The 16,956-nt window shown below is 38.6% G+C and overlaps 1 protein-coding gene across 1 annotated transcript in view; it reads left to right on the forward strand.

Moving 5' to 3' along the window:
- Window positions 1-2,452: 2,452 nt before the first annotated feature.
- Window positions 2,453-16,956, forward strand: part of LOC139739074 (uncharacterized) — a 28,647-nt gene continuing 14,143 nt past the window's right edge. The window contains exons 1-7 of the mRNA XM_071649686.1: window positions 2,453-2,599; window positions 6,116-6,286; window positions 7,088-7,267; window positions 12,613-12,782; window positions 13,865-14,017; window positions 14,635-14,874; window positions 16,742-16,918. Coding sequence (XP_071505787.1) covers window positions 6,127-6,286; window positions 7,088-7,267; window positions 12,613-12,782; window positions 13,865-14,017; window positions 14,635-14,874; window positions 16,742-16,918 — 1,080 coding nt within the window. The 5' untranslated portion in view covers window positions 2,453-2,599; window positions 6,116-6,126. The remainder of the gene's footprint in view (window positions 2,600-6,115; window positions 6,287-7,087; window positions 7,268-12,612; window positions 12,783-13,864; window positions 14,018-14,634; window positions 14,875-16,741; window positions 16,919-16,956) is intronic.

Consider the following 16,956-nt stretch of genomic DNA (forward strand, 5'->3'; position numbering starts at 1 on the left):
AATATACATTTGTATTAAGTTTAATATACGTAATGTGCGTATAAGATTGCGGTGTTTGTGATCTATTGATTGATTTAATTATTGATATTTATTTTATTCATGTGTCAATTAAAAGAAGTTATTATTCTCCTTAAAAAAGCTGAGAGAAGTGAAATCTGTTCAATGATGAGACCGTTTCAATTTTCGACAAATCATCTGGCGTCATCAATAATAGGTTAGAGGCAGGCAACTCCTCTCAGTCACGTGACCATGACGTTTCTTGAGATCACAGTCATCAAAGCCCGGCTCACGTACACGATGAAATTGACGTCTTTTAAAAGAGCGTACTTCTGAATTATACAGAGATGGATGATAAAAAAAAAGATACAAATAGACGGATAAATGGATAAATAAATGGCCGTGTTTACTAACATATTCAAATAATACTATAGTAGTGCAAGCATTTATACAGGCTATTTTTTTCCTGATCACAACCATCAGGCAAGCTTGTCCGTATAGTTGCCGGAAACAAAACAAAACAAGAACCAGACGGTATGGCATGCAATTAAGATAATTATGAATCCCATCGAGATCGTGGATATCATGGGGTATTATAGGAACATATCAATTTAACTTTTTTTTTTTTTTTTTAGCTATTCCCTTAGGGAAACATAAGTTTGAAAACATCATCCGTCGGTCATTATATACGTATAAATAAGCTGCTTCGAACAATAACGAAGGGAATATTTATTTTTCTGCCAGTTCGTCATTCATATGTGAATGATCGTCCACCTAATTATTCGCACCCATTCGACATCACAATATTCGTGATAAAGAACTCTCCCGCAGTGTAGGCGGCGTCCGTAGTATATGTCAGGTCACTGAACAGACATTCAAAAGAAAATAATAATCTCTAAAGATGTGATCCCTCCGATTTCCCAAAGTCAAGTTCTTCTCAGGAATTCCGTTACAAACACTATGCTGCATACATGAAAATGAATCCCGAGCCAGTCAATGTAGTCTAAAAAGAAAGAGTTACATTTTATAAGCACTGCAGTGAAAATTTTCTCAAAACCAGATACAGGATTCAGGAAAATTGTGAAATTTTGACTGGCCCTAATTTTTGCAAAACAGTTCCGTAACAGTTTGAATATGCAAAGTCATTAGCCGAAGATGTCATCACGTTATCCATTTTTCTTTGATTGTGGACAATAACAATGATGAAATTTTAATTTTTCTGATATATAACTTGAAACATGATGCCATTTTTGGCTAAATAACTGGCTTCAAAATAATGATCAGTCAGATAAAACTGCGAGGTAAAATGCTTTCGAACAATACAACCGGAAATCTTGAGTGTGTGAGGCGCATAATAATCCGACATCAACTCATTACGTATTCATGTATTGACTTTTCAAGATTTTTTCCCCTTAAAATATGCGGCGATTCAAATTTTCATTACTTCTGTAATTTCATGCGACTTTTGATCGAATTTTGACTATTGTGCTTGTCCAATGTATGCTATTCTATCTTTTCAGACTATTTTTAGGCTGGTCCGGAATTTCAGCATCTGTTATTATGCAATATCTTCACTGAAAACAAACTACTGTAAATCTGTATCTTTTCTCCCGAACATCACGCTTTTGATTGGTTACACCATGGGCCCATTCTCAAATTTAGGAAGTCTAATGACGTCACATAATAGCAAAATGATCTGTTTACTCGCGACAAAACTCTGCAACGTGTAAGGCGCGCTGGTGCTAACGTCATTATTGCTTTGTATGATCTGAAATACAGTAGATGACTAAGATCTTGTTAACGATAGGCCCATAGGGTACGCAGTGCGCGATGCAATTTTACATGTTTCAAACATTCCAACATAGAATGTTTTAATATTTCCAGATGACTTTAGTCGTTATATTATATTCAATCATTATATGACGGAGATTTAGCTAAGGCTTACTAAAAACACATTGGATTAATGTTCCGAATTCGATGTATGTTGAGTTGGCCACCGAAGAGTGTTATGCACTGCACAGAACCTCAGTTAGTCTAATTTCTAAACTTTTTTCATTTTTGTTGTAAACGTTACGCGACTTCCTGGCCACGACACAATATCTGTACACTGGTCCTGTCTATCCGATCCGGTTGTCACGCACGACTGCAACAGAAAACAGTCCAGAAGCTAGACTATGTCCTCATGCCCGAAAATTCCCCATTACCGAGCGATAAATGTAGTCTATTTTTAGTTGTTAATATATATTTTTAGAAGATTTTGGAGAAATGATGTACTAAAATGATATTTTTTTAATCTAAAATAAATCAAAATAATTATAAATATTTATATTATACCCTTGAGACCATAAATGAAGTGTTTTAATCATAATCAGATCTTAGAATTGATATAATTTCCTACTATCGACTATGTTGTAGGTCATACATTGTCGTCATTTGTTATTTTCTTCGATAGCCAAATCATTTACTGTACTTATCACCTGGAACGAAAGAGCATTTCACTGTTTTGCTTGTGTTAAATAACTGAAGTTACGCTTGATATTGCGCATAATTCTTGAAATATCTGACAGCTGCAAGAATCAGATGTCTTTGAATAAGTTTGCATGTGAGTAAAAGCTTCTTTGACCAATTTATTTCATCTTTGTGGAGAGTTGTTGACGAAGCGTAGACAGAGACGAGCGACATGACAGTGCAGTGAGGAGCGTGAGACTGCTGTAGATGTAGTGCTGAACCGTGTGAACAGGAATGTTTCATACGTACTAAATACTACTGTGCAGTTGTGTACACATCATCACAGTTACTTTTTTACCTTTTTGGTATTACTAAACCAGCCAGCCTTGTTTATACACAGCCCAGTCTCTGTAAAAATCGCGTTTTTACAGCGACTGGGCTGTGTATAGTTACATCACAGTTAACAGTTTACACTCTTAGCGACTTATTTGTAATTGTAGTTGTAAACTTTACCTTATCTTATTAAAACTGTCCAAAATTCGACCATAACAATGTCAATGGCATAAGTACCACACCGGGTCATAATTTGAGTGGTTGACTGCGACTGCCAGCTCGACAACATAATTTGTTTATATTTATATATTCTAAATTACATTATTACATAAATGTAACGGCAATTACCATTATAAAGTCGCCACTACCTGAAGTCGCCAGACATTCACATCGCATACATTAATGCACGCCGCGATCGGAGATCAGATTGGCGATTGGAGACCGTATATGTAACACTTAACAGGTGACAAAACCATTTTTAATGCGAGAATGTTGTGATTTCGAATGGATTTCAGGTGGCAGATTAACAAAGTTTTTCAAACGCGTAGTCTACATGCGCTAATAATACGTGGCGCGCTATGGGCGGCGAACTACAGAGTACAGTGCCTATCGTTAGTTTGCCAACCCGGGAGTGCATAGGAAATACACACAAGTGGTGACTAAGTGGTAATTGACATTAGAAACCTTTCTTCTTCTGTTCACTGCACATGTACAGTCCTCTTTGTAAAAAAGAATGCAGGCTTGAATGGTAGGCCTACAACAAGATACTCTACAAATTGTAAACTTGAGAGTATTTTGTCGTAGGCCTACCAAGCCTGCATTCTTGTTTTAGCACGCTGTTGAATTTTGGTATGGACAGGCGGTAGGCTCCTACTATAAATCACTTATTTGGCATGGAAAAGCATTGATGTTTTTCGTCAACAAAGCAACTCGCTCTTTGTGAGCTTACAGTTAATAATACACCTTTGCGCTACACAATTGAAGTTCGGCATTAATATAAGGGTAGATATCTACCACTATGGTGTCTTTCAAGTCAAGTAGAGAGACTGATTTTACTGTAAACATGGAAATATTTGCAGTAGGTACATTCATTTTTGCATATTTCAAGTTACTTTTGGCTGGTAGGAATTCCAGAACTGGTGAAGATGTTGCAGTTTTCTCAACACATTTTAAATGGGTTGAACTGTGCACTCCATCAGTGATGCCTCCCTTGGTATGATAACCGCACCAGTGACCCTAACATGTACCTGTTACTGGTTGTAACAGCACCCTGGGGTTATGGTATTAGAGTCATGAGTGAATGTGTGTGTGTGTGTATGCAAGTGTCCTAGGACTATTACATATTATTAGTAGTACAATGTACATTCATGTGTGCATGCTGTAGTTTCTGTGCATCCTGTACATTGGAGTGGATCGAATGGGGCAGCACATCAATTTTCATGTGGGGAAATGTCAATTCAGATTCTGCCTTTCTGTGAATTTGATAAAAAGCACAAGTAAATGATTATGCAGCACAAATTTATGAACCCTGAGCCACTTAGTGTGAAAATAAATCATGCTAAAATATTGGCATTTAATACACTAATTGGGAGCTAAAGTGGAAATTTTCGCGGTGGTCAAATTTTTGTGCATTTCGCGCAACCAGAACCTAGCGAGAAAATAAAAGCACGCGAATATTTTTGCTTGCCATTTGTTCCAGTAGTTGATGTTTTTATTCCGCAGAATTAAAAACACGCAAAACTCTTCTTACCCGGCTGAGCACGAAAATATCCACTTTTACAGTATTGCGGTAAGTTTAAAGAGGCTGGTTGAGAAATACAGACATTCCTAGAGCACACATGAATGTACACATTTAATATACAGACATATGCACATACACTGTAGACTTACTGATGTTTTCCCATACGTTTTGTGTTCACCTCGAATTCATTTTAGGTGCAAATTTCATAATGCAGTTAGTGCAAAGTTAAAATTGCTAATAAAAAATAAGCTGTCGTGCATGATACTGTGAACACTACGTGTACCATCCACCCCCCCCCCCCCAAAGAAAAAGAATTGTAACCTCAGTGTCCAGCATACAAATGTATATGTATGACAAATGTACACTGTACATGTCAGACTTTTTGTATCCAAAAATAGGCCATTTTTACTGAATAGCATACAATGCAATAATAAAGAAAATCACTGAGGGTTTGGCCCAATTTTAGATACTTTCATCCACATATATAAAAGATTGAAAAACAAAAAACAAAACCCACAGGTGTGTACATGTAAATTGATGGGAATATAAGATGTTAATTTTATGTGTTCAAATCTCTCCGGTATTAAGAACTTTTTAAGCAAGCTGCTCATAGTTCAACCATAATGCTGTCTTAAATTGGATTGCCGGCTACATGTAAAACCCATGCTTTTGTGTGCGGTCGACTTTGGGCACGGGAGGTCGACCCTTGGTGTAGGTTTTTTTTACTCATTGTCCTCAATCTTGATGGTATCACTATTATACTGGACCAGTTTCTAGGCAATTGTGCAGCTCATGCTCACTGTGTCTGTGGAGGAACTTCAGACTGCATCAGAGCCAGACTCGACAGATGAACACCCCCTTAGGTGATATAGGCCCAAATTGTCAGACTCTCATAATAAATAAATAAAGCCAACTTACATGTAATTCCATATACAGTATGAGGCGCTGCACATACTGTTTGCATGCCCACCCCCTGTGAAAGTGACATTGAAAACAGTCTGTAAGTTGGTTAGTGTGGCTGAACAGGAAGAATATACAGAAGAAGTAACTACTTTCTATTTCAGGGTAGTTTTCGTATACAGCGTAAGTGTTCTTCACAAAGTAGTCTCCAGTGGAAATCATCCTTACCATATCGACCTGTGCACAGAGAGGCACCAGAAGGAGTACATTCTTTTCATGTTGTAGAGAATATAGATGGTCATGACATTGGTAATATTCATACAACTTTGTATGGCAATGTACAGTGTACGTACACATTTACCTAGGGTACTTTTAACAAATTGTTCCACAATGCATCCACTTTGGTACATTCAATTTCTGGAGAGATGAAGGCTATGGACTGATCCTGTTGAGAAGGAAAAAAATAGAGAAGAAGAAAATGAAGAAATGGAAAAATAGAGAAAGGATATGAAAAAGAGGAAGAGGAGAGAGAAGGGGGATGGGAGTGATAGTGAGAGTATGGTGTGTGATATTAGTATTCGCTCTGTCACACTTACACTATATTATCATACTCTGAGAATGTTTGTGTTTGGTACGATGTAGTTGGTGGTTGAGTACATGACCAACTTTCATAAATCTGCGATCTTCCTCCTTCAGACAATTAGGCCATGGCTGCAAGTGAGCTAGCAGACAACAGCACAGGGGAGCTCCGAGGCGATGACCATGCGGGGCCTCTCACCCACCTGGACAACTTTGAAGATGTGAGCACCAACGTCTCAGAGTTTGCTCAGGTCATATTTCATGGAGTCCAGGAGTGCTACGTACCAGGTAGGCCCAATTCTCCTACTATCCAGCTTGTGTTGTATCATAATTGTGTTGCAATTAGATTTCAGTTCCCTGACAGTTTCTCCTGCGACAGTTGCTCCCGTGAAATATCTACATGCTAAAAACCAAACATACATGTAAATTCTACACACGAATGTAACCCTAAACCTAATCGTAATCCTTGCACCAAACTAAACCTAAAACCCTATCTTAACCGTAACCCTGACCCTAGCCCTATTAGTCCTTGGAGAAAATAAGACTGGCGCAATTGTCACAGGAGTAAATGTTGTGTCACCAGATTTTCAGCCACTGTGTAGTGGGATTGGAGACATTATTTGACAGAACTTACATCATACTTTTGTGTAATGATGTGATTATGCAATGTGCAGAGATGCATCAAACCATGTAGGTATGAGTAATAATCAAATGAGTAAAACTGAACCCAAAACCAACACTGAACCCCCAAATCATAACACGGCATCAGTCATCTTCAACACGAGAGACACAGAATAAACAAAAGACAGAAACTAATCAAATTTAAGTAGTCTTGTAACTGTCAGTGTTAATGCTGATTGCGATCGTTGAATGAGATTAAGAGATTCAAGTACACATGAATATCGCGTCTACCAGTTTTCATTGAAAAATTTGTGATTTGTGTTTGTGTTTCAAAATTCTCTTTTCACTTGAATGAGCTATGTTTATCTGCATGCCTGTCAAGTTTAGAGATACATTGGCATCACATGAAGGATGTCTTGCCCAAAAGGGGTGTAAATTTATTATCACAAGCCTGTTGCATTTTTGCAGGAAATGATGTCATATGCAACTACTCTCTGACCCCGGCCATCAAGCCCCAGTCACGGGACTGGATTGGAGTCTTCAAGGTCGGCTGGACCTCCACCCGCCAGTATCGGGCCTTTGAGTGGGCCCCATGCCCAGCCGATTGGACCGAGGGCCAGGATTATTACCAGGAAATCACGTTCAAAGGTAGGTATCTTAGCCCAAATCTGCTCCACACATCCTGAGCTATTTGAGGCACAAATTCTATTGTACATAAGTTGCAGATGTGCTTATTAGTAGATTTGGGGTAGAATGCCGAAGTCAAAATGTCACTGAGATTTGTTTAAAAGTTGAATTTTTAAGCTGTAACTTTTACTGGGAATGTTAAGTGGTAGTATAATTTTGAAGATAAGTGGGGAAGAAGGGAATAGACAATTACGCTGCATTTGTGTGAAATGGTAGTAGTCAAAGAACAAAGATCAAGGACAGATATTGTTGTGCTGTTACAAACAAGAAAAGTTATGCACAACCATTACTTTAACTGACTGCTCATAAATGTAATTTGATGGATTGGGTAGGAATATTTGAATGAATGTGGTAGTTAAAAGTCACTGCTTAATGCTTCCGTCTCAACTGTCATTTTACAGCCATTACTTTAGCTTGTTGACCCAGAACTTCAGTTTTGAAAGCCTACTGGTAATAGGGTTCTGAAAGTAGGGCAGAATTGAATTATATAAATGATATAATGAAATATCTAGGGATTACAGGGGTCAAGGTGAAATGTCCCCAAGTATAGCCAAAATGTAATTTCTGGCCATAAAATCCCCCAAGAAAGGTCATTAGCAAATTTGAAGACAAGATATATTTTTCGTGCTATCATGCATTTGCTATTGATCGTCTTCATTATGTTATAGTACACATACAATTGCAGACCTAGACTCTGATTTTAAACCATTTTCTCCAAACTCGAAGGCAGAATGATTATGGCTGCTAGGGTCTTCCAAACAGTGAAGTTTTTGTCCGCTTATATTCATCTTCTCAAAGAGTCAAATAACTTGTGACTGTGTCTGATCACTACTAGTATTCCAAATGCTGCAATGTACATGTACAATGTACATACAATGTGTGAATTTTGCATAGAATGTGAGTTTTTGAGGAACTACTGTAGAAGAAAGGTCTGGATAGGAGACTGAGGAAGAGATGGAGATAGGGATAAGAAAAGCGTGGGGAATTCCAGTCGGATCAAGGTATATTGTATAAAGTCCGCTCAGCACTCCCCTTTGTGATTGTGTATGGTGTGTGTATGTTTCGGGCTCTTTTTTTTCTTTTTAATATTCACTGGTACATTGTACCAGATATGATGCGTATTGTCCCACATTGAAATGTATTCAACCAGAATGGATACGTGGGTTGAATGTGTTTACATCCAAATTGATAGTCAATTAGGCTTTGTATTGAACATGGACCTACAGTGAGATACACACAAGGGTTCACACACAAGACTAATTCACTTCATGTTAAAATGCCAAACAGCAACAACATGGCGGCCCCTCATGTTCTTTGATATATCACTTAGCAATGTTATTATTTTCCTTCATGAGCAATGTACACAAAAGTGTGACTGAAGTAAAAGTGTGTGCATTCTGCTTTTGAGATCATACCAATAAAGACTTTAATGATAGCCGTCATAAAAAATCACCTGTACTCTACCAATCTACTGTATGAGAACCGATGCAAAATTCTCACGCTTCCTGTTTCATATCTGCCTGCTTGTACGTTGTAATTAGAATTTCATCCTCATTCTTTATGAAAGTTATGAAAATTTATACATTTATCGTTTTTAATGGGAAAAAAAGGCTTCTAGAAAACTTGATATAGCATGCTGAATAGTATAAATGTGATTTGTCCACTCTTGAACCCATGTACAGCTGTACCTTATGCCAAAGTGTACCAAAAATCTATATCCTGTATACTACTATGCACACACATACATACATTGTACACAATACACATACAATGTGTAGTCTGCAGATTCTGGTAGCCAGCCCATAAATTTTCACGACCGGTATGCTGTCAATATTGCGGATGTCAAAGTACTCACAACTGCTGTGGTCATGCAATATCATGCCTTGTTATTGCATGTGACTATGCAGTTAGGCTCAGTGGAGATGGTTTATCCTGACGGCACAAAATCTAATCCAATCCCCATAACCACTGAGTGGCTAGATCAGTGACTTTAAACATCAGTAATGAAAACAAATCATTTCACCCAGTGGATGCATTTGTGTGTCAGACATTCTATGTATTCATGTCATTGTTTAATGTTTTTTTTTTGCGTTTGTGTGTGTGTGTGTGTGTGTGTGTGTGTACATATGCCTGTCTGTTTATCATGTCTGTGTTCTGGTAATTGTGCATTTACATGTATTTCAGTATTGACTAATTGTAGACTGATCAGTGGAACTTAACTGTTGGAGTGTTAAGAAATGAACATGCCAATAAGTTATTTATATGGCCAAATTTTCCAGGGGGCCTCCCCCATCTTCATGGCTTTGAGTAACAAAGAGATGAATATGATACAAATAATGTAAATTTACACGTAGTTGTAGATAGTACCCTGTAGCACATCACGTAGACACTTGCCTGTGAAATATATTGTTGATACAAATTTTTTGTACATGTACATGTATAAACACAGCAGTTACATGTAGTGTGAAAAGCTCTTTAGATATTTTAGATGGGGGATGGGGGGGGGGGGGGTAGAGTATCCAGTGGTAATGCTTGTACATGTGATGTCTATGTGCAGTGACAGGTGTTACATTGAGTTAAGGCGGAACTCCACTTGTCTTGACTTGACCGAACTGGCCTCATCCAGCACCATTGCTGTGGTAAAGGGACTTTCACTTGAATCAGATACCTCAGGAATTGGTGTTTGTGGTCACTGCCAACTACAATGTAGGTCACGATACCTCTTGTGCCAAGAATTCAAAATGATATGAAGAATGTTCTTATCTGATTTGCTGAGAGAGGGGATTTCAAACTGACCATGCCCTCTCAGACCGTCCTACAGTAGAACATGACTAAGCATGTGATGTCATGCATGTGTGTGTGTGTGGGGGGGGGGTAATCCCAGTTGTTTTAAATGCAATACCTACATTGTACATGTGGGTTTACCTAGGAAACAGCAATTTAGTCATCATCGTACACAATGGTTACATCCTGTATAATTACATGTAGTTTATGCAGTAGTCTAGACAAATTAGTTGTGTACTCTTACTCCCACATATTTTGGACTCTGTGAAACATTGCATGCTTAGTAACCATGTTTCCCTATCACACATGATTGATTTACGTAATGGCATGGTTTTGAAAGTGTTCTTGAGTGTACACTGTATGCTGTAGCCTTGCCACTCATGAACAGTACAATGTACCTTAGATGGGATGTGTCTTCTGTTTCTATGATCGCACTGTAGAATGTATACTTTGTGAGATATGGTAAGGGTAATGTAACCTGTGAGTTCAAGCAAAGCAGATTTGATAATACAGTGCACTCCCATTATAATGAACATGTATGGTTTTGAATTCTTCATCCTTGGTTATAATGAAATTCATTAATGAAAGAAACCACTGGTCTTGAGGACTTTGTTATAACAGGAGTACACTGTACTCTAGATCTGGAGGTGCTTGCAAATATGACACCCTCCTTGAGTGACTGATACTGCAGGTATATTGGATGTGATTTAGTGGTAATGCATGCATTTTTTTTAAAGCAAATTTTGTGCCCTTGGCATTTCATGTCATGCATGCAATTCAGTGTTTAGGTTACCTCACCACCGATGACAACATGGAAGTTTCTATTAAAGCATACTGCCTTTCATCAAACAAAGTAGCCGATAACAACAACAGACATGACCCACCTCCCCTTACACACCAAAATGTACACTGTAGACTATGTACAGTTTTGCAGATGGCAAGCGGCATTGAACAAATCCTGAAAGAAAGAGAGAGCTGTTGTGTGGTAAAGCATTTCAGAGTAGAAAATACCTTGACTTATACTGATGGATACATGTAACTGTATCATGTTCCAGTGTTTGCTGAATACTGAGATTGAGTGCTTAATTCTAGGATTGCAACACTACATAATCCAGTGACTCATTGTGCCACGCACATGGATTTTTTTCCCCTTTTGCCAGGAAGTGGACAGCTGTATTGCAAAATTATTCTAGCTTGGATGAGAGAAACATTGTACAAAAGTGCAAAAAAAAAAAAAAAAAAAGAAGGAAAAAAAAAAGAGAGAAGGGATGTATGTATTTGTAGCTATATACTGTGTGCACATATTGTAACTTCATTTGAATTTTAACTGAATGTGTTTATCTCTCAGTTCTTGCCAACAAATAAACACGTGTGGTAGAAAAATATCTAGTCATTGACAAATTGCATACAGTGTACCGTAATACAGGAAAACAACCTTTCTGAACTAAATTATAAATGCAGTTTTGCAAAAGAAAACTACCGGTACTTATGAAAGCGTGTAGAACGTTTCCCTGGTTTCTTTGGGCCAGTGTGCACTTGTTCTGGTATACAACTGTAGCTCAAGTCAGAAAGTTGTAACTTCAAACATATTTCATATTAAAAAGACCTTGCAAACATTTCTCCATAGTATTAGGAAAATGTTATGGTGAGATGAATAGGTAAAGAGACATGTAGGATTTCATCTGTGACGATACGTGAAGTGTTGGATTAAAATCTATGCATTGTATGCGATGTACCATAGACAAACTATGTACATGCAAATGTTGGACCTGTGGAAACCTGATGAGTACATTGCAAAACAATAAAATACCTTCTGAAAATTTGTTGTTTGTGTAGCAGGTATAATTGTAATTCCACTCAGTTTATTAGCAACATTGTGATCTAAAAAAATTGTCCATTTAAAGCTCTCCCTTTGTAGACGTGATTCATGTATAGTAAGTAACACAGATAAAAAATAAAAAAAATCATTCACATTATCATCTGTAAAGCAGGAAGTGCAAAGGAAAAGGAAAGGTTACATTTTCAAGAGTGATCTTGTTGATTTCCCAAGATATACAAACAAAGACTTAATGGAAGTTAAGATATTTGATGTACTGTGAGATACGGAGTGCTATTTACAGCATACATGTATGTCTACCAGTTAGCATGCTAGTGTGTGATCTGCAAAGGAAAGTTTTGATTGAGCTGCTTGAAATATATTGTTTGTCTGTGTGTTTGTTTTGTAATCATCATTGCCTTTTTATCATGACTTATTTGGGATGATATTTCCCTTTCACTTCAACTTTTAGATAGTTTCCTGAGATGGGGAAAGGGATAAGAACATTAACCTGTCGAGGATGAGTCCCGAGTATACTCGGGCAAGTGTCCATGGGAAATGCGTGTTGTAGCAAAATCAATCTGTCCTCAACAGAATAGGAGATGCCAAAGTATGTTGTGTATTTGTATCTCGTAAGTAATCTTTATCATCCTCTTTTATCCTGAATGATTGGTGTCAATACTATTTGTTTCCCCCTGTCTTCCAGCTTACTACCTTCCTAAGGATGAGGATGGAGAATACTACCAGCTGTGCTACATCGACTCCACGGGCAAGATGCGCGGTGCCAGCACCCCGTTTCAGTTCCTGGGGCAGTCCGCCGACGACTTTGTGCAAATCATCGACGAGTCCATGGACATCCTCATGATACACAACAAGGTAAGGGAAGGGGAGCCTTAAATTGCAGTTAACTCTGGTGCCATGTTCGAGGCAACTGTAAGGAATAGACTAAATTCCGACCAAAGAGAAAGGGAGCAGTTTTCCTCCTCAAACGTGAATTGATGACGGTTATGGAATATTAAAAGCTTCACCTGGCTTTGTTCTTGTTTTTACCAATATTGGTTGCAAGGACACATCAACAGTCATGCATAGTGGAAGAGGTGATTATATCGGCACCTCACAACTTTTCCTTTAGTCTGTATTAAAAAACATATCAAAATATTGTTTTTGGTTAATAAAGTGTATTTGGACAACTTTCCCTAAAAGTCATTGTTAATTATTACAAGGGTATGACAAATATGTATCCAAGTGTAATATTACAAGACTACAGTAATTTGGAGTGGATACAACTTATTCTGTTTCATGGGAAATGTCGTGAAGATGTATGTACAAGTCAGCAGGAGACATGCAAAATGATGCCATCACCTCCAATTTGCATCTATATAGTTGCAACAAATATAACTTTGTTATGAAAACATGTGCAACTTTAAATTGCATGAGTTTGTTAGTAAACGAGGTACGATTTTGAAGAAATTTTTGATATTTTGTTGGTCAGATTACACTCTTGTATAGTAGCTAACTTAAACACAGTGTGGAATTACGCTAATGAAATTTTTCCTGTGTGCAGGCTCCCACGCACTGTATACATCATTCAACAATGTCTCTGGTAATGTCATGCTCAGCAACATTCTTCCCCTGTCAATCTACGATTCTCCTCCTCAAGATTATTTAGAACATGAGGTGGAAAGAATATGTGGTGCTTGGTGTTGAGTGTCGAAAGTGTTTGAAATTGGAGCCTTTGAATCTTCCAACCAAGTAACTTGTCCGAGTTATTCTGCCACATAAGACTATTACAGAACTAAACTGTTTGAATTTATTGTCCACTTCCAGGAATACAGACCTATTTTTTGCACTTTGATATTATTGGCAAATATGAGCCTGACAGTGCTTTTCAATTATGAAGTGTAACAAAGCTAGACTAATGGGGTCCATTAATGTCTTTTCAATCCCTTTGCCTAAAGACCAAATTTTTCCCAGAGGAACTCCAGCGTGTGCAAGAGGAGAAGCGCCAGATTGAACAGGAGCGCTCTAGCCTCACGAACAAGGTGGCTGCCATGGAAACGGAGCTGAAGGAGGCGAGGGAACAGCTGGAGAGAGTTACTAAGCAATATGAGGTGAGGATGTAAAAACAAAAAAACTGAAATAAAATAAAAAGACAACATACTTGGCATCTTTGTGTTCCACTGTATTGTCATTAAATTGAAACTGAATTGGACCCTCTAGAATGTGCTCCTCTTTAACAAACCAGTTTCATCCATTACAGTCAACCTTGCTTTAGTCAACCTCGCATAAGTCAACCTCGCATAAGTCGAATAATCGCCTTAGTCAAAGGTCTTTTCAAGTCCTCTTCTCTGTATATTCTATTGATTTTAATCCCTCATAAGTTGAATTTTCTCTAAGTCGAAGCTATTTTTCAGTCCCAATAGATTCAATTTAGCCAAGGTTGACTGTATTTCTGGAATTAATGTGCCCCCAATTTTAGCTCTGTGGTAGAGACCGTATATCAGAAGCACTGAGTACTCTTCGTTCTAGTTTCTGTAGAGCTAAGAGACATGCATTTACTGTACATGTGTGAAATATCTCAATTTAGAATGAATAGTATTATAATTTCTTTACTCACAAATCATTCTTGCCCTCGACAGTCTCAAGGCTAAATTTGGTATGATATCCATTAGAATTTGTCAGTTGTTGCTCAAAAAGTGGAAGAATCGTTTTCTAAAATCCCACACAGGAGCGGTCCAGCAAGACTGACAACCTAGAGGAAGAGGTGCGCTCCATGGCGACACAGCTGAGTGAGGCGCAGCAGAAGGTCTCCCAGCTGTCCGAGGAGGCGGGCAACTACGAGCGCTCCCTGCAGCAGACGGAGGGCGCCTTCATGGAAGTGGTCACCCGTGAGCTGGCCATGCGCAACAAGCTGGATGAACTAGAGAAGAAGCAGGCGGCACTGCAGGCCGAACGCGACAACATCAAGGTGATTAACATACCGTAAGACCAGAAACTTTTGCATGCATGACACTTCGGCAGATTTCGCGAGGAGCCAAGATTCGGAAAAGTGAAATGCCCACTAAAGTGTTTGTCTACACAATGCATTGAATGCATGCAAGAATATTGCAGAAATTGTATGTACATCATGAGCACGTAGTACACAATATTTCGCAGCTTATCTCTCTTCATACTCTCCGTGCTGCTTACAATGTTCTCTCTGATGTTTTGCATACAAATATCCAAGTACCAGGTAGTTTGATGCTTCTTATGTTTTTCACATGTTTGAATATGTTTTATTTTGAGCTTGTTGCAAATTTTTGAGGATGTTGCATAGCATGTTACTGGCTATTGAGGATGTTGCGCAGGAATTTGAGCATATTGGAGCGACATGCTGAACCCCCTTGTGGACCACCCTGGTCATCAAGATCAACATTACTACATTGATCATCTGGCACTCTTTTAGTTCCACAAAGAAAGGCTGTCAGCTCCAATTTGCAAATGTTTCTGGTTTTAGAGTAATTTGTGAGCACTGATACCACCTTCTTCAGTCACAATTATAGTTGTCATCCTGCTATGTAGAATCCGTGTTTGGGAGATTTGTCATTGTAGAAGAGATTACTTTTCTTCTAGTCCTGCTCTCCATTGTTCCTCTATATTTTATAATATTTTCTTCTTCATTGCTGTGAAAGCGAAATTTTTGAAGGAGTAAGTTTTCATACACAGCCGGGTATCATGAATTTCGCACGGTTTGAATTCTGCTGAATCAAAACGTCAATAGTGATTCATATGACAAGCAAAGAAATTTTCTTCAAGTGAAATGAGTGCAAATTTCCACACTGGGATAGTGTTCTCTTTTACTGTATCTTCATTTTTCCTCCATGTCCTTCCTCCTCTTTTATTCTTTTCGTCTGTCTCTTCGTCTTTTCCTCTTCTTCCTTTACCTTTTCCATTTTTTGTCTCCTTATCTTGCCCTTTCTCCTCTTCCTTTTTCTTCGGCAGTTTTTATCATCTTCCATTATCATCATCCAGGATGGTCCACATCTTGAAATTTGAGCATGTTGCACGCTCAGAATCTGAGAATATTGCAGAAATTGTATGTGCTCGGAGCGCACATCATGAGCATGTAGTATGCAATATTTCGCAGCTTATCATTCTTCATGCTCTTCTTGCTGCTTACACTCAATGTTCTCTTTCATGTTTTGCATACAAATATCTAAGTACCAGGTAGCTTGATGCTTCTTATGTTTTTCACATGTTTGAATACATTTTATTTTGAGCTTGTTGCAAATTTTTGAGGATGTTGCGTAACATGTTACTGGCTTTTGAGGATGTTGCGCAAGAATTTGGGTATATGTTGCAGTGACGTGCTGAAACCCCTTGTGGACCACCCTGGTCATCAAGATCAACATTACTTCATTGATCATCTGGCACTCTTTCAGTGCAGACACAGCCCCAAAACTTGTCAGAGGTCTGTTCTTCAATTCACTAAAACAAGAGTTACATTCAGACAACAAGCCCTAACCTCGAGGTTAAGCTCTTCCCCCTAAGTTAGACGTGCGTCCACACAACGAAGCTTAACCCAGAGGTTAAACTCCTGCCCTTTTGAGTTTGTTGACTTTTGTGTCCACACGGTGCTTAACTACGAGTGGGGACCATCCGCGGCTCGTGGTTAGAGCACTAACCCTGAGATACCTTGTGGCTCTTAACATCGAGCTAACCTCGAGTTAGCTATTACTACGAGTGCGTCTACACGGTCCCTAACTACGAGCTTAACCTCGAGGTTAAGGCTCGTCGTCTGAACGCAAATAGTGTAAGAATGTTACATAACTGTTGTAGCTTTCCTAACTTGACAGACCAAGGAGGAAGCATCTGAGAAGAGCCGGCTGGAGATGTATGAAGAGATCGACAAGCTGAAGCAGAGGCTGTGTGACAGCCACCAGACCACCCAGACTGTCAAGGAGAGTGAAGTGCGCATGAAGGAGCAGTATCAGAAGATCCAGCTTGAACTCCAGAGGGCGGCCTCTGACAAGGTGAGGAAAAAAAGCAAAAAAAAAAAAGCAAAAAAAAA

Source organism: Diadema antillarum, unplaced genomic scaffold (assembly GCF_040938485.1).
Source record: "Diadema antillarum isolate AM-2024a unplaced genomic scaffold, OU_Dant_1.0 seq00000782_RagTag, whole genome shotgun sequence".
NCBI lineage: Eukaryota > Metazoa > Echinodermata > Echinoidea > Diadematoida > Diadematidae > Diadema > Diadema antillarum.